This window comes from Petromyzon marinus, chromosome 4, assembly GCF_048934315.1.
Source record: "Petromyzon marinus isolate PM22_M1 ecotype Great Lakes invasive population chromosome 4, UKy_Petmar_22M1.pri1.0, whole genome shotgun sequence".
NCBI lineage: Eukaryota > Metazoa > Chordata > Hyperoartia > Petromyzontiformes > Petromyzontidae > Petromyzon > Petromyzon marinus.
In genome coordinates, this window is record NC_133670.1 from 1,879,889 (window position 1) to 1,904,170 (window position 24,282).

Below are 24,282 nucleotides of genomic sequence, written 5' to 3' on the forward strand. Positions count from 1 at the left end.
TCCCCAGCCTCTCGCTTTAACGTTAACTTTTGACCGCAGTCAACTGTCGCACGACCGACGCACAGATTTCGTCCGACATTAGTGGGACGTAAAGGAGAATTACACCTGCGGCTGCAAAGTGGAACAAATGACAGAGTACGTGGCCACCTGCTGATGGCCCATGACGACCATTCAGTGGTTTCACCGGAGCGTTTTATAGTTCACGCAGTAATCTGTAATCAACAGACGGGCAGTATTTAGCCGGGGGGTAGAGATATTACGTAATTCTGCTTGTTGCCCGTGGCGTTGAGTTCACGCAGCACACATCGCACGCCGTTCTTGCGCGTTCATCACACTCGCCATGGGGCGGCTTCCCCCACTGCTTCTTCAAACATTTCATTGCTGCTGCGTAAACCCCCCCCCCACCCCCCAGGTGCCACCCACTTTGCCACTGTGACTTGCCAGGCGTGACAGTGCCAATGTGTCCCCTTGGCAGTCGTTTTCAATAAGTAGGGCTGCCCCGTTTTCAGCTTGAACCAAATCAGGTGCAATTACCTTTTGCTATGAACATGTTTTCTGGCTTTCAATGAAATATATCTGTGAAAACAATGTAACTTGCCTGACTTGCATTGATTGAATGAAGGACGATCTTATTCTTTCCGCTGTGAATGAAGTTTTTAAATAGTATTATAGAATCCAAAACTTGGCATTTTTCATTGTGCCATTTTCTGCTTAAAAAAAGAAATAATGCGTGTGAATACTTTGGCATTTGTGTCTGACTTTCTAACAATTACCTCGCCACTCACACCGATCTCATTCTCACCGGATACTCTCTCCATTGTTGTATTGCTGTGTATGGGTGCCGCGGGGTGGCGATCTCCCTCGCCTGGTATGCAGGAGGTCGTGGGTTCAATCCCGACCTTGACGCCCGCTGTATATTTGGAGTTTGCATGTTCTCCTCGTGGTGGTGTCGATTTGTCTCTGGGTCCTGCAGTTTTTCACTCCACATTTAGAATCAACACGTATTTAGAGTCGTTGTCTGCTGCTATACATTTACACGTGCATACAGCTCAGTGGGCCTTACCTGGTAAAATAAACTATTTTTAAAGTAAAAAATAGTTGAGTTTATAGTTACACCAAGATGGTGAATAGGATAAAAATGTATAGCTTATTCGGGGATTTTCTTTTATATTTTGAGATTCTTATATCACACTTGTAATATTACAACATCTTTAATAGTTTACTATGCAGAACACGGTAAATTTATGAAAATATTAAATTTCTGCAGATGCACTAAAGTTTGCTCCAGTCATAATTGCTAAGTAGCAAATCAGCCTCCAGGATTTACATCAATAAAGATCTGTGCATCGCCAGCAGTAAAGTATAATTACATGTAGTGCTTTGAGACTATGCACCTTCTCGTCCAACAATCTTGTCGCAACATTTATTTAATCAGAATCTTTATTCATCCTGGATAAATCCGATGAGCTACGAAGCTCTTTTTCACAGATGTCCAGTAAAGCCGTCAATTGGATCGGTTTCCACTTTCTGAGTCATATCAGCAGACTGTGGCCTATTAAAAGAAATGCTACTGACCTGCCTGATGTTACAGGCAAGAGCCCTGGACAAATACTCTACCCACTTCACGCTCACACAAGGATTTCAGCACTATCAATGCAAACACAATCAGAGATCGCTTTCTAAGTCATCCATAACATCACCATTCTATAGCTGGATTAAAAAAAAATGTAAGTCGTTGGTTCTTGGCATGTTTTCAGATATGCCGCACCATCAATAACCACCACGTTTTTATACCAAGCACCGTTTAGTGATGAATTACCTTGGAAAACTCCACTTTTCAGCCTGCAAGTAGGACACAATTCTAATTGCTTTGTTACATAAATTTGCCCAAAAAAGTCATCCAACTTTCAGACAGTTTTTTTTTGTTAGTGTACAACTCAATGTTGGTGTAAGCTGTGCAGTTACAGTTTAGTCAAAATAAAACAAGAACTCTTTTGGGGAGCTCTGAATAATAAGCGTAGAACCACGTGCCACCCAGCATTGGTGAGGAATCGTCTTGCCAAATTGGTTATGACCAATCTTAAGCGTAATGTGCATGGCAATTTTATGACTTTTCTACAGGAATTTTTGCGACAACGATGAAGCATATAACATAGGAAGGGAAAGTCCATAGTTCGAGATGCGAACCTCAGAATGTTCAAATGTTTGACACTTACACTCACCGAAAACATGCCCACGGGAGCGCAAGTGTCAAACATTACCGCCGTCCACGAGTGCCGGCCTGCAGGCCACTTCGGGAAGTGGCCTGCAGGTGCTGTGAGCACGTGACGGTGACAGGTGTCGTGCAGGCGTATACCGTGCGCGCTATTTTACAGAGTGCATTGTCCACTTCTGATATTTCCGATGGGAGGTGAGGTCATGCTGAGCGTGGCAATAAATAGCAATCGCCGAGCCGTTCCACGTGACCGCCGGGCACTGCCACCATGGCTCTAGGACGCAAATAAAATTGCGGTGTGCCGCTTGTTGTTGAGAGAGTGCTCGCAGAGACCCGGCGACGCTCGTCTCCCCCGGTGCGGCCTCGCGCACCCGGAGGCTCTCGCCGGCCGCGGAGATCCACGCGACGGGATCTGCCGGTGCCCAGGGCCACCCCAATGGCCGCTGCACACGGTTACGTCGACGACTCTAAGCACTGCGAGCGAGGCAGGCCGGTTTAGATGAAATGCAGGTTTGGGCGATAAAGGTGCAGTTAGCATTCGGGTGCCCCTCCCCGCCCATTCTGGCCCGAGGTCTCTGGGTCCTTAGATGACTATCGTTACTTATCGGGAGGTTTAATGGCATTGCTGGCATAACACAGTCGACGTGTTAATGATACCGAGTTTGATGGAGTGACACCGGTGGTATAATTGATGGCAAAGCGCGCCTGTGTCTGAAAGAGCATCCACGTTGTGAACTGCCGCGCCCACGTTCCCATGCAGGCGTGCGCGACCGCCATGGCACCTGTCTCCTTACACGCCAACGTTGGCTGGACAAAAACAAAGACCCCCCAGGGTACAGCCTTGTACAGACTGTTGGGGCAAGTGCTGTTAGTGAGAACCTATGACGAGCGGAACGCTACGCGAAGGGATGGGTGGCCAGCACCACACCCGGCCGCCTTTGTTTCCCCGGTGGCGATATTTACACACTGCACCAGGTACTCATTTGAGGCCGAGTCGACTTAGGGGAGGCCCAAGACCGGTTAAGATATTCATAACTAGTGTTGACCGCGAGCAGGAATCGAACCCGAGTCGCCGGGTTCGTAGCGCAGCACGCCAACCACTACACTACCGCTCCCCAGAGACAGAGAGACGCGCGCGTCCCCACCGCAGGGTTTCTCTAACAAGGCGGGTGATCGTCTTTGGGTTTGCGCATTTGGTTCTCATGTGGTGGCTTCCGAATGTCGACAAAGGGCCTCGTCGTCAGCTACTGAAACATCCGTGTGCCGTTCGCTCGCACGCGTTCGTGTCCCGGCGATGTTTACATGCGAAGCAACGTGGCAGTCACCGTGCTTTCCCTCGCGTCTGCTCGAGACACCAGGGCCCAGCTCACAGGTGGGGCTGCCCCTGTGTCTGCACCGTGGGGGGAAAAAAAAAACTAAGCTAAACAATATTGACCTTCTGCTCCAGCCAATTTCGGGTGAATTAATCATTTACGTTGGAAAACAAACATCAATGTAATTGCCACATCTTTTCATTAACCAGCTTCCCTTAAATTTTTAGACGGGAGCGCAAAATGAATCCCTGAGTAATGTAGATTGTTGAACAATTTGCGATCACTTCTTTTGCGCGTGTAAATTGTGCTGCACAATTATCCGCGTGAATAAACAAAAGGGGGCACATAACTGGCTCCCGAGACTCATTTACCCGAATCACTCGGAAGGCGGTCGTCTCCTTTGGATTCTCTCCGTCCACAGGCCCGGATACATCGCCCAGCATTCACCTGCCGCACCACGTAACACGCGGACCCACGCCTCGACGCGGCCGCTAGCTGGACGCGGTGCGAGCTTCAGTCGCGCTGTCCGGTTTTAGCTGCCGTGAGCCTTGTCCGATCATGTCCCGCTCCACCGTTAGCTTTGGGTTTGGTGCCAACTTGAGAGCGGCGGTGGATGCCCCCACACCCCCCCCCCCCCCCGCGAACTAATTTAAACTTCAGGATTGGTTCGGTTTGGAGCCATCGTCCCCAGGAACCTTCGTTGGCCTTGTTTGTACGTATGTTGAACCTTTTTCGCACCGTACGTAGCCAACCGTGCTAATCCGAAGTGCAGTGTGGTGGTGATGATTATGTATGTTGAACTTCTTTCGCACCGTACGTAGCCACCCGTGCTGATCCGAGGTGCGGGGAGGAAGGACAACAAAGTAAACACAAAAAAGCAGTTCTAAAGAAATGAGTTTTCAATCGAGATTTAAAAGTGCATAGCTCCAGTGGCTTCCTAACATCGGAAGGAAGAGCGTTCCAGACGGCCGCAGAAGCGCATCTGTTTGTCACTCATCTTAATATTTAGCTTTTTGTCAAATCATAAGAAAGCATGCCGCTTAAATTACTTTTATAAATAAATGGTTCGAGACATTTGTGGTCATGAATGTCTCGAATACCGATGAGGCTCACCTAATGGAGCCAGCTCTGTGGCAAGCAGTGCATCTCTCGGGCCTTGCGTTAATAACCTCACTGCTGACTGAAGGTTAGGTCAGCAATGAGGTACAAATAGAAAGAGCACTCAATGAAAGCAGAACTCTCAATTTTCCCAAGGGCCAAGCAAGGGCGAGCCGTGGGTGTAAATCTAAGTGCCACTGTTTAACGTTAGCACGCTGAGTGTTGGGACTGCGATTTAAGGATTGCAGGCCATTGATGAATCTCGTGTGTGTTATTTGCATTCCTCAAACACACAAACGGCCGGGTGTCTCATGCACATTGTTATATATTTGATGAGTTTGCTTATCCTGGCATTGTATGATTGTGCATGGATTCCCACATACTCTGAATTCCACATTTAGGAACATCAAATGTAACTGGTTTTGACCAAATATTCCACTGCTGAAAGATTAGCTATGAATGACTCCATTGGAATCACAACCAGCAGCAACATCACCCCCTGTCAAAAACCTGCCAGGACCCTCCTGAACAAGAGCATCGAGACTCAGTAAGGCTTTCCTGGGTAAACAAACTTAAAAATAACAAAAGTAACTTCAATTTGTATTCCTCAATATTTCCAGTGTACAACAGCATTCTCAGTTTTTCACTTACCTTCGTAACATTTGTTCGTTATATATGTTTTATTGAAAGTAGATTTTCTAGGAATTATACCACCCGTTTAGGTATGTGGGATGCCGTGAACTCCTGTAGCATTCCCGTGAAAGAGCAAGCGAGAATTTATTAGGCCAGGTTATTGTTCAGAGTGCCCTTTTAACAGACTGTCCTGAGGGTGGACATTCTTGTGGTCATGAGGTCAGTCCTTTATGACAGAGAACAGACCCACTAACTATATTTTTCCAAAGGCGATCCCATTTTCGAGCGTTGCTGCTGCGTGTGGCTCTATATTCATGGGGTTAAGTCACTCACGGGTTGCACGATTTATGTGGTTTTCTTTCACTGCAAGGGGACAGTCCCCCTTCAGTTTAAGGCAAAACAATAACAACGATTGGAGGACTTGTCAAGCGTGAATGGGGCCTGACGCTGCCGGCCAAAGCTTGCCATTGGGGCTCGGCTGAGAGAGAGAGAGAGAGAATAGAGACTCTCTCGGGCTGCCTGACTATATCTCCCCATTATTTAGTCTCAAATGTTACCGATCCCACATTGCGATTGTTTTTGAATTGCGATCTGTGTGTTCGACCATTTCTTGCCCCGCTTCTGCTTCATGACCCGCTGGTTACACGTGTGCGTGCTGGAATCTGTAAAGGACAGTATCCACATTGTTGACGTGCATTGTGTGTTGCGGGTAATATTTGTGACAACCGTCCCTCGAAGAATTTGAACGAGCCTCAAGCTCCCATTTAAGGCAAAACGAAGGGCATTTACCTAATATGGAAACTACTAAGTCTCTGCAATTATTCTGAATATTATCAACTGGAATGTTGAGCGCTTTATATAAACATTACACGAGTTGGATCAAGCTTTGGGGGTGGCGTTGTGTCAGAGCACTCTGCTCACAAACGGAAGTACGTGAGTTGGAATCTAAGTCGGGACGAAATTAGAGAGACTTGTCCTGATTTAAAGCTTTCGAGACCGCAGTGATTCATATTCTTGGTTCTTTCGGTAAAGTCACGTTGAAGGGAAACAATAAAATAATAAAATATATATAAAACAATAAAATTCTCACGACGTTTCGACTTTAACACAAGCAGTCATCGTTGGTTTTCACACCTGATGATGACTGTTTGTGTTACAGTCGAAACGTCGTGAGAATTTTATTTTTTATATATATTTTATTATTTTATTGTTTCCCTTCGACGTGACTTTACCGAAAGAACCTAGAATATAGACTTGTCCTGGTCAAAAAAACCTGGAATGTCCACCACCAGCTGAGATGTAAATGAGCACCCAACTCTCAGCTCATCTCAGAATGGAGAGACTGAATCTCGACTTGAAGCTTTGGTGACTGCAGGAATTCATATTCTTTGGGTCTTTCGGTAAAGTCACGTAGATAGGTTCAAAGAAAATAACAAAAAACCACGACGTTTCAATCGCGACACAAGCGGTCGTCATAATTTTTACACATACAGTGAGGGAAAAAAGTATTTGATCCCCTGCTGATTTCGTACGTTTGCCCACTGACAAAGAAATGGTCAGTCTATAATTTTAATGGTAGGTTTATTTGAACAGTGAGAGACAGAATAACAACAACAAAATCCGGAAGAACGCATGTCAAAAATATTATAAATTGATTTGCATTTTAATGAGGGAAATAAGTAGTTGATCCCTCTGCAAAACATGACTTAGTACTTGGTGGCAAACCCCTTGTTGGCAATCACAGAGGTCAGACGTTTCTTGTAGTTGGCCACCAGGTTTGCACACATCTCAGAAGGGATTTTGTCCCACTCCTCTTTGCAGATCTTCTCCAAGTCATTAAGGTTTCGAGGCTGACGTTTGGCAACTCGAACCTTCAGCTCCCTCCACAGATTTTCTATGGGATTAAGGTCTGGAGACTGGCTAGGCCACTCCAGGACCTTAATGTGCTTCTTCTTGAGCCACTCCTTTGTTGCCTTGGCCGTGTGTTTTAGGTCATTGTCATGCTGGAATACCCATCCACGACCCATTTTCAATGCCCTGGCTGAGGCAAGGAGGTTCTCACCCAAGATTTGATGGTACATGGCCCCGTCCATCGTCCCTTTGATGCGGTGAAGTTGTCCTGTCCCCTTAGCAGAAAAACACCCCCAAAGCATAATGTTTCCACCTCCATGTCTGACGCTGGGGATGGTGTTCTTGGGGTCATAGGCAGCATTCCTCCTCCTCCAAACACGGCGAGTTGAGTTGATGCCAAAGAGCTCCATTTTGGTCTCATCTGACCACAACATTTTCACCCAGTTGTCCTCTGAATCATTCAGATGTTCATTGGCAAACTTTAGACGGGCATGTATATGTGCTTTCTTGAGCAGGTGGACCTTGCGGGCGCTGCAGGATTTCAGTCCTTCACGGCGTAGTGTGTTACCAATTGTTTTCTTGGTGACTATGGTCCCAGCTGCCTTGAGATCATTGGCAAGATCCTCCCGTGTAGTTCTGGGCTGATTCCTCACCGTTCTCATGACCATTGCAACTCCAAGAGTTCAGATCTTGCATGGAGCCCCAGGCCGAGGGAGATTGACAGTTCTTTTGTGTTTCTTCCATTTGCGAATAATTGCACCAACTGTTGTCACCTTCTCACCAAGCTGCTTGGCAATGGTCTTGTAGCCCATTCCAGCCTTGTGTAGGTCTACAATCTTGTCCCTGACATCCTTGGAGAGCTCTTTGGTCTTGGCCATGGTGGAGAGTTTGGAATCTGATTGATTGATTGCTTCTGTGGACAGGTGTCTTTTATACAGGTAACAAGCTGAGATTAGGAGCACTCCCTTTAAGAGTGTGGTCCTAATCTCAGCTCGTTACCTGTATAAAAGACACCTGGGAGCCAGAAATCTTTCTGATTGAGAGGGGGTCAAATACTTATTTCCCTCATTAAAATGCAAATCAATTTATAACATTTTTGACATGCGTTTTTCTGGATTTTTTGTTATTCTGTCTCTCACTGTTCAAATATACCTACCATTAAAATTATAGACTGATCATTTCTTTGTCAGTGGGCAAACGTACAAAATCAGGAGGGGATCAAATACTTTTTTTCCCTCACTGTACGTGGCCCTGTATTGTAAGTGCATCTCACCTGATTTTGAGTAAACAAATTCAAACTCGCACATATCCATTTGTGAGTTAAAAAAACACTAAATCAGTAACACAAGTGGTGTTGCGATCGAAACGTCGTCGTTTTTGTTATTTTGTTATTTTCTTTGAACCTATCTACATGACTTTACCGAAACACCCAAAGAATATGGAGAGACTGACTTTACTGATTTAGTGTTTTTTAACTCACAAATGGGTATGTGTGAGTTTGAATTTGTTTACTCAAAATCAGGTGAGATGCACTTACAATACAGGGCCACGTATGAGTAAAAATTATGATTTTTGAGTATAAACAAAAACAATTCTGCCCCATTGCAGTATAAACAGGAGATCCTCAAGCCATGTGTTGGTGAATGTCCCTTTTCATCAGATTTTTTTGGTGAAAATGTGCCAATGCCTCACCGTCACCAGGCCACGGTCGCAAATCTCTCATCGCGAGGGGACGTGGCCATCCGCTCAGGGGCACAGGTGACCACACCTGGGCAATTGCTCTCGCCTCGTTAGCGCTCACAAAACGCACCGCCACTCCCTCCGAACGCCCCCTTTTGCAAAACCACGGCAGCTGCAGAAACCACCTCTGTGCTCTCGACCGTTCTGTGTGCACCCTCGCATGGAGATCAAAGCGGAGGGCGTTCCAGCGTTTTCTTTAAGCCTCGATGTTTCGTTATAACTTTCTCATTTGCAGAAAATCTCCTATCTTCATCTCTGAACCAATTTCCCATTTTTTCGTGAAGCATCAACGGTCATTGAAACCCCCCCCCCCCCCGTCAATCCACACACCTCGATGACCTTCGTAGTCAACTCTTCAGATCTCCTTCACATCCAATACTGAATCGCTGCCACTGTGGTTGACACACTTGCATTTGGGAAAAGGTAGGCGACTGATCATCGGCCAAATAGGCAACTATTCATCATCACCTCTGATTAGCACAGTTGGCTACATACGGTACGAAAGAAGTTCAGCATACACACATTTACAAAAAATGTCATTCTTATCAGGTCCCACGGTGTAAATAAGTGCAGTATCCAACTATTGCTATCCACTCGACCTCTCTGGCCTCTGTCTATGCAACGTCATCTATTATATATTTTGCTCTTCTAAGGCCACACAGTTGTTGATTAATATGTTCAGATCTTTTGTTCATTGTGCTCATGCACCACCGCCCATGTGGAATCTCAAAACATCTTAAAATCAATTATTACCCTGTTTCCCGTTACCGCTCTCGTTAAACAAGCTCCCACTTTCATCCTCTCTTCATTTTCTATCTTCACGCCATGGCCTTGCCCTCACGGCCTTGCCATTGCTAACTGTGCGTGTCTGTTATTCACCTGAAGTCGAGAAATAATTTCTGTTAGAGTTCATACGTATAGGTCTCCCTTATAAAATAATGCTTCTTTGTCTCAATGGACTTTTACATGGTCATAAAGATCTCCTTTTATATGGTTTTCTCTGGACCTCCCACGGTGGCGAGATGTTGATTCCTTCGCCTGGTATACAGGAGGTCGTGGGTTCCATCCCAGCCCTGATGCCTGTATATTTGGAGTTTGCATGTTCTCCCCGGTGGTCACGTGGATTTTTCTCCGGGTCCTCTGGTTTTTCCCTCAACTTTTAGAAATGTGTGTTTAGAGTATTTGGCTGCTATAAATTTCCACGTGATAAGCCACTTCATATGGCGATCATTTGTGGCAAGGCCGCTTCTTAAAAAGAGCTATATATAGCTCAGTGGGCCTTACCTGGCTAAATTAAAACTATGTATAGTTTAGTTGATTATAGCCATTCACCTCACTAGCGACCAAACCAAACCCCTTCCCAGACTCTCGATTCTCCGTAAACTTTTGACCCCGGTCAACCGTTGCACAGCCGACGCACAGATTTCCTCCTGCTCCCAGTGGGACGCAAAGGAGAATTCCACCTGCGGCTGCAAAGTGGAACAAATGACAGAGCACGTGGCCACCTCCTGATAGCCCATCACGACTATTCAGTGGTGGCACCGGAATGATCCACCAGCTTACAACCAACGCCTTCAGATGGCTGAAGAACCAAGACATTGATTGATGACTTGTATTGCTCTTCCAATACTCGTTGTTTATCTCTTTAATGTACCATATTGAAAGAAGAAGACGAAGATTATAGATGCTGGTTGAATTTGACAGAGCATAACATTCATAATTGTTCTCTGCAAATTCCCTATCCCTGCATCAATGTGATTATTCTGTTATCACTGTAGTAGTGTCTGATGTCTATATTGTCACTTGTATTTTAACCCAACATAAGAACAAACTGTTTTACTGCTAAGCCTGCTCTTGTGAACGATGCCACCAAATCCTTAGTATCTGCGACACAAGGCGAGTTTTCTGTACAGCTGCCGTAATTACAAGTCAGCAGAGCAAACCAAACTTCTCTCTCCATTCTTAAGGGGTCAGAGTTCATTGGGTACTTGACTATCTAGCTACCAAAACATCGAATCATCGTTAACCGGGCAGTGGCGGCGCATGCCTCTAATCCAGCACTGGGGGTGTGGGTTGTTGGATCACTGCACCAGTGTTGTGAAACTCTTTTCCCGTGGGCATCGAAGTGGCATACTCTGACTCGCCAGGAGAAGGCGGTACAACAAGTGAACTAATCACCGCCTGTTTCCATCTTTACGTGGGATAGAGCATTGCCCCTGTCATGCAAGGCATAGGTTATCTCCCAGGTGTGCCAGTTTCCACCGACTTGGTACAATAAACACAACTTATCAATACATTATTGATAAACCCAATCCAGGGCCCTCATAAAAAAAGAGTCCTATGACTCAGCGTGGGTTTGCCTGGATAATCAAGTAAAATATTATTATAACCAATGAACCCTACACTAAAATGTAAACTTCACCTCTGCACTGTCTCAATTTGTGCTAATGTTTCAAAACTATTATCATTAAATGTATTTTTTAGAAAAGTTTGGAAAATAGAATAGAAATTGAATTAGATAATCATGCCCACATTTAGATTGCGTATGTGTGACCACTAGTTTAATATAAATGTCTGACCTATATTAGAAATGCCTCTGACATATGCAACTCATGAAGGCATGCGTTATTAAATTATGAGCCAGACTTGGCATTGTAAACAGGCAGAAGTTGCTCGTACCAAATAGATAGAAAAATCCTCTTGCTTAACTGTCGGTCATTATTCCGTAAATCCTGAACAGATGCCAGAGACCAGACATCGAGAGACAGCCATGAAAATCTGTAAATGTCCTATTCACCGGGTCAGCTGACTTTCAGAACTGTTTACAATCCGTGACAACCTTTATCAATAAATGTGGTCTTTCCCAACTGTCAGTTTCTATTAATGGTGCAGTTTTTTTGCAGCGGTGTATTTATTCCAGCTCTCAGCTAGATATAATAATACAGCTTCATCTGGACCACCAGTCACTGTGTGGCAGCCTTTTAGGACGTTAGTTCATTGAGAAGCGTATGAGACACCATTGGACGTATCCGACCACGGGAGACTCTAATAATGAAACTCATCACACAATATAAAACGGTTGCACAGCACCGTCATGGAATGCAGAAAGTCGACATTTGTTGGGTCCAGCATGAATGGTTGCTGGTGCCAGGGACATGTTCATATGTGAATTTATTTGTGCTGCATTAAAAAAGGCAGCGCATGTGGTGCCACCGTGGTGTATGCAGAGAGGTAGAGAGATAGTGCAGGGGAAGGGGAGGTGGTGTTGTGGAATGTATGTATGTATGTTGAACTTCTTCCGCACCGTACGTAGCCAACTCTGCTAATCGGAGGTGTGATGGTGGTGGTGATGATGATTTAGGGCCTAGTTGACCACTGAATCTCTCCGGAGAGCTTTTCTTCGGGTGGCAATGGTGACTGGGGGTTGCCAGTGATTTTGAAGAAGATGCTGCGATACTTTCTCTGTTAATTTCACTGCCACGGCAAGTCTATATTAATTCTATCATCTTATGGGAAATGTTATTGTGTGGAATTTTAGCTTTTTTCCTTGATAAATGCATTATCTCACAAGTTATTATCAGAGACGAGGCAAACTTCATTCAGGCATCGACTAGGAAAGCACCACTGCATGTATAATGAGGCTGTGTTAGCTTAAATGGAATTTGCAATTAATCCAGTGGAAGGCACCATTCGGCTTGTTAAATTGAAAGGGTTTGAGTTTCGTTGTTCGGTATTGGCGAGCCCAATATTTACCACCTTGCACGTTCATGTTCATTCGATGTTACATTTTTGTTTTTTTTGCATTAACATGCGGGCCTCCTCTCCAGTCGGAGAGAATTTAAAATTGAAGGCTGCTGAAAAGTATGCACATCGTGGGACGTGTTTAAAAGGATATATCTTTCACTTTCGCATGCGCTCGTTGACATGTCCTTGCCGTTAATGATCTCTAGCCTGCATAACTGCCCTATAGATGTAGCTTCGCTAATTGAACGGTCTGCCCAAAGGTATTCAAACAGCAATGCGAGCCGTGTCGTACGATGACTTTACTCGCGCTTTAAAGTCTCATTATCAATAGCAACGAGTGTGGGAGTTTTTTGTATCAAACATGCACTGGATTCCTTTTGCGGGAAATTGTATCCCTGTAGGGCTGTCTCATTAACTTTCCACAGCTGCACGTAAAAACAAAACCTATTACCACAGTGGCTATTAAAGCGCTGCTAAGCAAGCTTTTTGGGCAAACACACCATTTCTATCCCTCATAAGGTTTCAGAAATGTTGTTTTGAAATTCGCTGTTTATGGAGGATTGTGTTTTTGGTAAATGCAAGAAGTACAGTGTTGCTTCTGTTTTCGAGCACAAGAAAGAGCCCTGCATTTCAAAATGGCAGTTAGTTTTGGAGGGACTGCGGAAAGGGCGCACAATCGTCAGTCCGTCGGTCGTATAATCTGGAATTTGATGTTCACATGGCGCAGAATGTTGACGGGGGTCACAGTTGTCAGTTGAAACATTCTGGCTCAATTACAGAAGGCGGCTGAGCTGTGTCAGGGAAAAGGAGACGGACAACAAGGGGGCAGTTGTGTGCTGCGGGGCGTATGCACGAGGGTGGGGATTGACACGAGAAGTTTGAAATCTCACGCGAAGGCCGCTGTTTAAAATGCAGCGGTACAATTCTGAGGGTAGCGCGAATGACAAAGTCAGAAAAGGCCACGAAATGCAGCGATGGTTTGCACGGGATCTATCGCCCTGCGCAAATTGCATTTTCAAGATGGCTGCACCCAACATGCACTGCAGATGACTTTTGGTGGCGTGCAATGCTCCGTGCGGTGATGTTGGTCGCAACATCCAGGCAGTCTTTCACTACGGAGCGTGGGACGAGTGAGTGACGGAGTTCCATAGCTTCGCCGCTTGGTCGACGGAGAATTATAATTTAGACAGCGGCAAAAAAAAAGCAAAAGTGGCTGTGCTCGCCGATGCTTCTACAAAAATGTAACGCGTAAATAATGAACTTTCAGACAGAAAGCAAATGCATGCCATCAGTGAATCGGAGGATCATTTATTCCATTTGCCCATGACCCTTCAAGTTCTGTTTTTTATGCACTGTATAATTTAACAGTAAATATACGCTGTATGTTTATTTTCTAAATAACACAGAGGCAGCCAGTCTTCTAAGTTTATACGGAGACTGCTAGGCCATTAGCTGCACAAAGCTGCCTTTATCCTCATGGTTAGCTGCCTGTGCTTGCATCTGCTGGTCGGTGAGGGAGCAATGTGGCTCCCATTCGCGTTGGCCACAAAGCCTGCAATAGCAGTGCACCTCCCCAGGGCCTGCGCATTTGCTCATTATGCTGCGTCTACAATTTATTGCATGAAAAGTTACAGCACGATGAACTAAACAACGTTTATTCTTGGAGATGTTTTTTTTCCGGTTGGGTTTTCAGGTTGGCGTTAACCCGCGAGATCCCTGAGCCTGATGCTTGAGCCTCGTGTGAGCTACGGAAGATGAGAAGCTAAACTATGAACTAAACAACTTTTTTATTTTACCAGGTAAGGCCCCACGGAGCTACGTAGCTCTTTTTCAGAAGCGACCTGGCCACAAATGATAGCTCAACGAAGTGGGCTTACCGTGTCGATATTTATAGCAGTCAAATACTCTAAACGTATGTTGATTCTAAATGTGGAGGGGAAAACTGGAGGACCCGGAGAAAAGTCCACGTGACCACGGGGAGAACACGCAAACTCCAAATCTACAGCAGGTGTCAGGGTTGAGATCGAACCCTCGACCTCCTGTATACCAGGCGAGGCAGAAAACGTCTCGCCACCAGGGTACCATTGAGGATGTCAGTGTGGCCGTGACACATTCAAACCTTTGGCACATTACCCATGATTCCTTTAAAATCATGATTGTTACGTTTGCTTACCTGGGAAAGCCTGAGTCTATTTTTCAGGAGGGTCCTGCCGGGTTTTTCACTGGAGGGGGAGATGTTTCTGCTGTGTGTAATCTCCAATTGAATAATTTTGATGGATTATTTTTTTGCATTGGGATGTTTGGTCAGTACCAGTTACCTTGTACGTTTTGTTGCTATGAAAGGAAATTGAAGAACCCAGATATACAAACTCCACACAGAAAGGCGCGAGAGTTTAGGAATTGAACAGGAGTGTTACAACTGCACCACCGTGTAGCCATGTAATATGCCACACATAACACACGGTATATGGTATAGATAACTGTGAAGCTATCGATCGTAATTATTCTCTGCATAAGTCCTCTTTCGGAAGAAGTCGGTTGCCAACTTGCCACTCATATAGAGTGCATTCACATCCAACCTGTATTATTCTGCACTCTAGTCTAATGTGTAAGCAATATACTGTATGTTGATCATGACTGAATGCTCTATCGTAGCCTCAACATGCAGTGTTTGCAAGCAGACTTGTATGTATGTTGAACTTCTTTCGCACGATGCATAGCCAACCGTGCGAATTGGAGGCTTGCATCCTCTCTGGCAGTGTTCTTCACTGCAAGGCCCGTGGCCACTGGCGGCCCCTGGTGGCCTTTAGTGCGGCCCCTGACCTGTGGCCCCAGACAATACACAACATAATGTGAAAGCACCCCTCCCCCCCCCCCCCCCCAAAATATCATCGTGCTGTCGAACCCCAACGGTTTCAAATGTGTGGCGGCCCTCGCTGATGATGTCTTTTCGGCGAAAGTGCCTCCCCCTCCTCCACCCCCTCTGAAGATTTGTGAAGAACGCTGCTCTATGAAGTTGCAGAGAGGACTCGCTTGTGGGAGTGAGGGTTTGTTCGTGGGATGTGCAGGGATGTGTTGTTGGTGTGTATACCGTCGGGTTTTTTCGCTGGCTAACTCATTAAGATGTGACAGGCAGTTCATTAGCGTTCTACGGGGCGGTGACGCGGCCCAGCTGTAGTGCGGTTTTTTTCCGCTTGTTGCAGAGGTTCGCGACTTGGGTCGAGCGGCCGCCCCCTGGTTTTTACTGCCCGTGTGTGTTAACCGAACAATGCTTCGCGACGCCTGCTTTACAGTGGACGTTAAAGATACAGTGGCATCGCGCAAAATAACGGCAAAAATCTAAAAATGACACTGCGAGTTACGTACGCACTTGGGATCACGCGTAGCAACATCGTCCCCTGCCTGTGCAACTCCTGCTGCAGACTGTGCCTGTGTAACACGACGCCGTCCTTCCTGATATTGCTGCGCTACAACAATGCTACCAATACCAAATGTACAAAATTATTATTAACTATATATTTAAATTATGTCCTAAGCTCTTGGGCTGATCTCCCAGTTAATGTCCCTCTCTCCCTTCCCCTTCCCAGCCCTGTATGAGACTGTGTTGTGTGGCTAGGAGATGTTAACAACCTCGCCTGGTGTCTAGGAGGTCGTGGGTTCGATCCCGACCCTGACGCCTATATATTTGGAGTTTGCGTGTCTCTCTCCCCATGGTCACATGGATTTTTCTCCGGGTCTTCCAGTTTTTCCCTCCGCATTTAGAATCAACACGCGTTTAGAGAGTATTTGGCTGCTATACATTTCCACGTGATAAGCCACTTCGTTGAACTAGAATGTTGTCAGGTCACTTCTAAAAAAGAACTGTATAGCTCAGTGGGCCTATGTGGTGAAACTTAAAATATTTTTGGTAGTTTTTAATAGTTGGTATACTGAGTTGTAATATCATAGGGCATCTTCTACTGATAGGGCACAACTCACTTATTTTTATTATTAAATTTATTGTGATGTCTTCACCTCAACGTAACACATGGCCACACTTTGTGAGGAGGTTAATTTATCAATATTTGCAAAGGAATATTTGTCAATGTTGATCCAAACATGCAGGGAAGAGAGTAAACAAAACCAGTAGATAGACATTAATGACCTGGTGGCTGGAGTTGGGAGTTCATTCTTACGTATGTATGATGTGGGTTGTGTAACAGGAGTTGTTGGGCACTGTTTTCCTGCAGTGTTTTGGTATGGTAGGTGTGCGTAATGCTTTAAGCATCCCAATGACTAAGCCGGATGTGGGTTTGCTCAGGCATGTATTTGCTTTGTTAAAATATAATTTGTATATACTTTGTTCACATTAGTTTGACTTGCACTGATCTGAGCAATAATTAACTTGGGAGGTAAAACATTGGCCTCCCGTCATCAGCCATTCCGCTTCTGCCACGTGGGGTAGCCAAGAGGTACCCAGAGCCCAGTGCTCTCGTGGCTTAGCGGGGACTTTGAGACCGGTTTGCAATTTTTGGATGAAGCCAACAAACATACATTTTGGCACCTAAATATTTCGGATTATCCCAAAACTCAAAAAAATGTGCGTTTTGGAATGATACGACAGGATGCCAAAGCGGTGTCGGGTAACATCGGGTGACATCACTTTCGTGAGCAAAAAATAAAAGTTTGACGATTATGTAATGTAAATGATCTGCAATGCAATCAACAATCGATATGAATTATATGACCATCGCACAATCACTAACAATAGCTTATGAGGCTGCCAAACTAGTGCCGAAGAAATCTGCATTCCAAACCACTGGGTTATTTAAAAAGAATATAGCTTTTAGGGTGAAAATCCCAACGAAGAGCAATGTGTGGGCTAGGACAATTTCTTTCACAGGCAGATGGAGCACAAGGGTGCTGTAAGGGTTGGCGAAGTACGGTGCGAAAGAAGTTCAACTTATGGGCAGCATCTCGCCACTTGAGAAACCCACGTGGTGGCTGGGCGAGGCGTTTCTCAGACATCTAGCATACACTTGATGTTCGTTTTGACCTATAGAAAAGGTACCTGTGGTTTCTGTCAAAAGCATGTAAATGACATGAGGAGCCAATTTACCGCACCCAAGCGACCTTCCCTTCCCACACACCAACACTCACACGCGTTATAAATCACGGTCAAAACGGATGCGTCTAGGAGGGCGTGTATCATTTAAAAAAAAACGTTTAGCGAGGTGCAGTTCGCGTTTGGAAACACGAATTTTTCAACTTGGGAAGTGCGAGCGGCCGGGTACGACGCTGAGCGGTCACCGTCGTTGCGCGTGTCGCCGTGGTGATAAAACGCACGGTCTCCGCGGAGACGCCGAGCGGGAGCGTGCGCCCGCGTCATCGCCGTGGCGACGGCAGCGGCGGCTCCTGTTGCCGTGACGAGTGTTTCTGCGCGCGCCCCGTGTCCGTGCGTACGCAGGGAGTCATCAACGACCTGAGGATCAGCACGGAGCCATCGGCGGCCAGGCAGCACTGCGAGGATGACGACGTGCTGGAAGTGAGTGCCCCGACGATGGCCCCAACAATGACCCTGAACGATGGCCCCAAGGGTGGCCCCCGACGATGGCCCCAACATTGACCCTGAACGATGGCCCCAAGGGTGGCCCCCGACGACGGCCCCGCGATGCGCCGCCCGGCCAACTTTCTCTCGGAACGAGAGGCGGTGGTCGGAGCGCCCGGTGACGCCCCTTCGTGTGCCTCGTGTGGGCCGCGATGTCGAATTCACCCGTCGGAGAGCCCTGCGTGCTGCAGCGCCGAGTTCGATTCACGGTCGCCAGCTAACCAGTGCGGAGAAGTTTTGGTCAAAGCAACCCCTACGACCGACACGGTGTGGGGAGTCCTTTACCCAGCAGTGGATTGACAAAAGGCCGTAAATTACGATTATATTTTTGTTCAAACAGTGTCCATGGCCTTGGTTGCCAAAATGACTAAGTGAAACAAACAAAACAAAAAGTACAGCAACCAAGCAAACACAAATCAGAACAAAAATTTTGCATCGCATGAGCAGTTGCAATTAGTGCACAAACACAAATCAATGCCAATGAATAGACTCCCTGCAGCACATATTGGCTTGGGAAGAATATCCCCAGACTGATCAGAGTACAGTTACAAAGTAGGTTACGGAAACATCAACCAGATATAAGGTGACAGTTGCACTAACATGTCAACAGACAAGGATTAATGTCAAAAGCAGGGCACAGCTGCAAGCTATTTAGCGACTGACCTATTCCAACTTGTTGTAGATCTCTTTTACGAGCTCGATGAATTCTGGAAATCTTCAAAATACCACGAAAAATACAAACGGTGCCGAGTGTTCCTGCCGGTAGTGTGAAACGGTGCCGAGTGTTCCCTCTGCGAGCACCGTTGTGTTTGGTGATGGGCTCGCTGTGCGGGACGTGTCCAGGCCTCTGGGGGTGACCAGAGCGGAGATGGCGACATCGATGGGGACACGCCCCCCCTGCCTGCACCGTCCATCGACAGCCCAACGCCAACCGCGCCCACGGTGCCCAAGGTGAGGATGCCCGGGGCAGAGAACAACTCGGACGTGTCGGCATCACACGTCGCCCAACCACCCCGTCGGTGGGGGAACAGACGAATGTATCTTGAGATTCATAAATGTTTATGCATTTTTTTCATTTCATGAAATGCAACAATCTTCTGAAAAATGATAATGATTCTAGCAATGCTCATTTGCATCAGTACACTCCGATACACGAGGTTAATTCGCAAGAGACCGCATCGGAATTTCACACTATAGTGTGCTGCTGCACATGTTGTACTGCAGGTGTGCATTTATAAAGATACTCGAGGGAAGTACCCGGCGTTGCCCGGGCGAAAAAGACACACACACATCGACTTACACACACACACAGACATCGATCCACACACACAAACACGTTGACCCACACACACACACATCGACTCACACACACATACATAGACTCACACACACATCGACCTACGCGCACACACATGGACTTGCACATGGACTTACACATGCACACATATTGACTAACACACACACATTGATTTACACACACACATGGATTTACACACACACATGGATCCACACATGCACATAGAGCCACACACGCATACACATACAGCGACACACACACACATGGACTTACACATACATGGACTTACACACACACATCGATGTACACACACACAAACACATTGAATTACACACACGCACATGGACGCACACACACATCGACTTACACACATACATTGACCCACACACACACACATCGACTTGCACACACACAGTGACTCAAGCACACATCAATCTACACAACCACATCGACCCACACACACACACATCGACTTACAAACACACAGCGACTCACACACACATGGACTTACACACACACATACATCGACTCACACACATCGAATGACACGCACAATATTTTTTTTAATTTTCACTTACACACATACATCGACTCGCACATATCGATTTACATGCACACACAATTTTTGTTATTTTCACTTACATACACACACATCGACTCCAAAGCACACATGGACTTAGACACACACATTATTATTGTAAAAAATACTAACTTCATTGTTAAATATTAGTTGTCTACACACACACACCACTCACACACATTGACTAACATACAACAACAACAACCGCCATTCGCCACTAAGTGGCAGTGACGTCACCACGATGCTTGTGCCAGGCTATGTGCACCCTGAGGCCACGTGAAGTGTCGAACGCCCGCTGGCAGGAGGTCACGGGGCAGACCCAGGTGCCACGGGTCGACTGACTGAGATGACTGGCTGATGCACCACCTGTGCCCCCTACTGTGCCAACCCGCTGTGCTTCAGCCACCCGGCGCTCTGCTCGTTGTTGTGAGCGTCGCCCCTCCGCCCTCCGTTGTTGTTGGAGGGCGACTACCTCCAACTGCCCAGTAGTGTCCTTCACGAGCCTCCTCCACAGAGGCCGATCTTGACACCGCTGGTACCAGTCATCGGCAAGTCCACTCAGCTCCACGTCCTCCTGTACCACATCACTCCATCTCTTCTCTAGCTCGTGCCGTGCCCATTTAGCCCCCTCGATCTGGCCGAACAAAAGCTGTTTCGGCATGCGGGCTACATGACCCAGCCAACGCAGCCTTGCCTGCCGGAGGAGCTCACCGATGGGACCTTGCTCAGATCTTTCAAGGATTTGTGAGCTCCTCACACAATCCAGCCTGGTTAAACCCAGGATGGATCGTAGGCAGGCTAGCCTAAATGTTTTCAACCGGCGAAGATGTTCCATTAGGGGGGTCCACGTTTCGCAACCGTAGAGAAGGGAGGGAATGACCATGGCCGAGAAGACCTAAAGCTTAGTGCGGAGCGACAGACCAGGTAGCTTCCACACAGCATTACGCAACCGATGAAAAGATATTGCCGCTCGACTGATCCAGAGTGAGACCTCTGTTGTTAAACTGGAGTCAGTCATAAGCACACTGCCCAGGTATGGGAAACAACTGCCCCATCACCGATTGGGAGTTGTGGGGGTGGAGTGTCCGATGGTACAAAACACCCAGGCAGGTGCTTAGTTTTGGTGGGGCTGATGGTAAGGCCCCACCTCTTAGTGGCACGCTCCAGTCTCAGCAGCAGCGTCTCCAACTCCTCCCTTGAATGAGCAGCTATTAAAAAATCATCAGCATACATAACATGGTTGAGCAATAGGGAGCCATCCCTTGACCACACCCGGGCATCGATCAGCCTCCCATTATATCTGTACCATATGGAGATTCCCCCGGTACAGCTATTGAAGGCTTCACGAACTACGTGGTCAAAATAGATGTTAAATAATGTGGGAGCCAGAGGACATCCCTGTCGCACCCCAAGGTGTACAGGGAATGGCTCTGACTCCCGGCCACGTAGTTTTACCCAGGACCACTCCCCATCATGAAGGTCCTTAATGATCGTGAGCAGAGGGTCAGGTACTCCAAAAGCACGACGAACAACCCAGAGCCCAGGCCTACTGATGGTATCATAGGCCTTGACCAGGTCAATAAAGCAGAGATGTAGGTCTTGTTGGAATTCCCTACACCTCTGCTGTAGCAGACGGACAGAAAATATGGCATCTGTGCAGGACCGCCCTTTCCTGAAACCGCATTGGGGCTCCGCAAGCCTCTCCTCAGCGTGCCTGGCAAGGCGATGTTGAATAACCCTTGCCAGGACCTTTCCCGGCACTCTGAGGAGTGAGATGCCCCTGTAGTTGTTACAGTCTGTGCGGTCCTCCCTCTTAAAAAGGGGGACCACCAGGGCATCCTTCCAATCCTGCGGAACCCGTCCAGTGGTCCAGACTGTTGTTATGATGTCATATAGGGCAGTCTGTGCACAAACGCCACCCTCCCTCAGCATTTCGCTTGGGAGATCATCTCTGCCCGCTGCCTTTCCTGGTCTCAGACTCCGGATCGCCTTCAGTACTTCCTCAAAAGATGGCACCTCAGCCAGCCACTCATAGGGGGTGACTTCTTCCAATATTTGAGGCACCGCAGCCTCAGCAGGGTCATCCTCACTTTGTGCCACGATGTTTTCCTGGCTGAGGGATTTTCCCTCCCCCAGGACCTCACAAAAATGCTCAGCAAATCTGCAAACCTGTTCCTGGGGGTCGGAGATTGGATCACCGTTTTTTCCCCTAATGATGGTAATAGGTGTGGTGCTGCAGGTTACTTTTTTGATGTAGTTAAATAGGGATTTGTGATCACGGGCCACTGAGGCAGACTCCATCTCCTCAGCAACCCGCGACCACCACCCATCCTTGCAGCGCCTCACGGCTCTCCAAACCTCCGAGCGAAGGCTGCGGTAAGCCTCATTCTCTGATGTGGGATTCTGTAGCCGATGACAGTGGGCCTGTCGCTTTTTCTCAACCATCCTGAACACCTCCTCTGTCAGCCAGGGTCTCTGGGGAGGTCTGGACCGCGTACCCAAAGCAGCCATTGCAGCTGCATGAGTCACAGTCCTAAACCTCGCCCATTTACCCGCGACATCAGGAGGAGTCGGGGACGATGCCAATCCCAGCCGCAAGCGATGATGAAATTCTCGCTTGCAACTTTCATCAGATAACTGAGACCAGGCCACTTTAGGTTGGAATGGGGTCCTGGGTGTACACCCACCACCGGAGTGGAAGAATAGCAGGCGCATCTTGCAGATGACTAGTCGATGGTCAGAGGGCAGATCAGCTCCACGGTAGGTCCTGGTGTCAAGGACATGGGTTCGCATCCGCTGGTCCGTCACTATGTAGTCCAACAGATGTTCTTGCTTGGACCCAGCATGCATCCATGATGTTGTGTGGATGCGCCGATGCCGGAACAGTGTGTTGGTAATTACAAGCCCATGGGCTGCACAAAAATCTACCAGCCTCCTACTCTTGTTATTGAGCTGATCTGGCCCATGCCCTCCAATCACTCCAGAGCAGGTGCCAGCATCATGACCAACTCAGGAATTGAAATCACCCAACATGATGACTCTATCCCGAGGGGCCACTTTAGCCAGCACCTGTGACAGGAGGTCATAGAAGGCATCTGACTCATCGGCTTTGCCTGTATCCCTCCACGGATGTTCATCTTCGGTGGGGGCATAAGTAGCCACGACCACCATTCCTCGCCTCCGGTTGATGGGAAGGCGAGCCCAAAGTAGCCTGGGGCTTACAGCTTCCCACACCTCACCGCCACACTCCCACGCCCCCTTCATTATTTTGTTCCAAAGAAGAGCCACACCTTGTTGTTTGGCAGTCTGCTGCCCCGAGTAGAGGACTGTCCACCCCTCATGGTGGCAGGAGCCAGAACCGGTCCACCGGACCTCCTGAATGCCACATAGATCCAGGCGGTACCGGTCCAGCTCCCGACAGAGGAGTGGCAGCCTCTCCTCCGCAGTGAGCGTTCGAACATTCCACGTGGCCACCCGTAGTGGTTTTTCGTTGGTTCTGGAGGAGCCCCGAGGGTAGATATTCAATCTCCTGGCTCCACCAATTGGGGTTTGGCCAAGAGACGTCATTGACGCCTGGCCCCCCGGGGCCTCCGGCACAAGCTTATTAGTTATATACTTAATTCGTGGTTTAGTGCTAATTAATTGAAGGTGGAGGGGTTTACCAGCCCCTCACAGCCGTCCAGAGCCCCCGTTTAGCCCCTGTGGTGGACACAGATGCCATGAGGGGAGGAGCCAATCGAAATTGGACCTCGCCCCACCGCAATGTCCACGACAGAGTTGCCCGTCCGGCACCGTGAGGAGGTAGGGGGTTGTTTTTGCCGGACGACTAACATACACACATCGACTCACACACACACACACATACATAGACTCACACACACATAGACCTACGCACACACACATGGACCCATGCACACACATCGACTTACACACACACATCGACTTACACACATCGACTCACACACACATCGACTATCGACTAAGACACACACACGGACTTAAACACACACACACGGACTTACACACACACATGGACCCATGCACACATCAATCTACACACACACATCGACCCACACACACACACATCGACTTACAAACACACATCGACTCCCACACACACACATACATAGACTCACACACACACATCGACCGACACACACACACATATGGACTTACACACACAGACATATCAACTAAAACACACAGACATATCGACTAACACAC

At 47.4% G+C, this 24,282-nt stretch overlaps 1 protein-coding gene across 7 annotated transcripts in view; it reads left to right on the plus strand.

The window, feature by feature from the left end:
* The window catches only part of LOC116938841 (uncharacterized), a 275,758-nt gene that overhangs the window by 142,439 nt on the left and 109,037 nt on the right, over positions 1–24,282 (plus strand). For all 7 annotated transcript variants that reach the window (XM_076054538.1, XM_076054531.1, XM_076054499.1 and 4 more), the window contains 2 exons: positions 18,041–18,118; positions 19,025–19,132. In XM_076054538.1, coding sequence (XP_075910653.1) covers positions 18,041–18,118; positions 19,025–19,132 — 186 coding nt within the window. The remainder of the gene's footprint in view (positions 1–18,040; positions 18,119–19,024; positions 19,133–24,282) is intronic.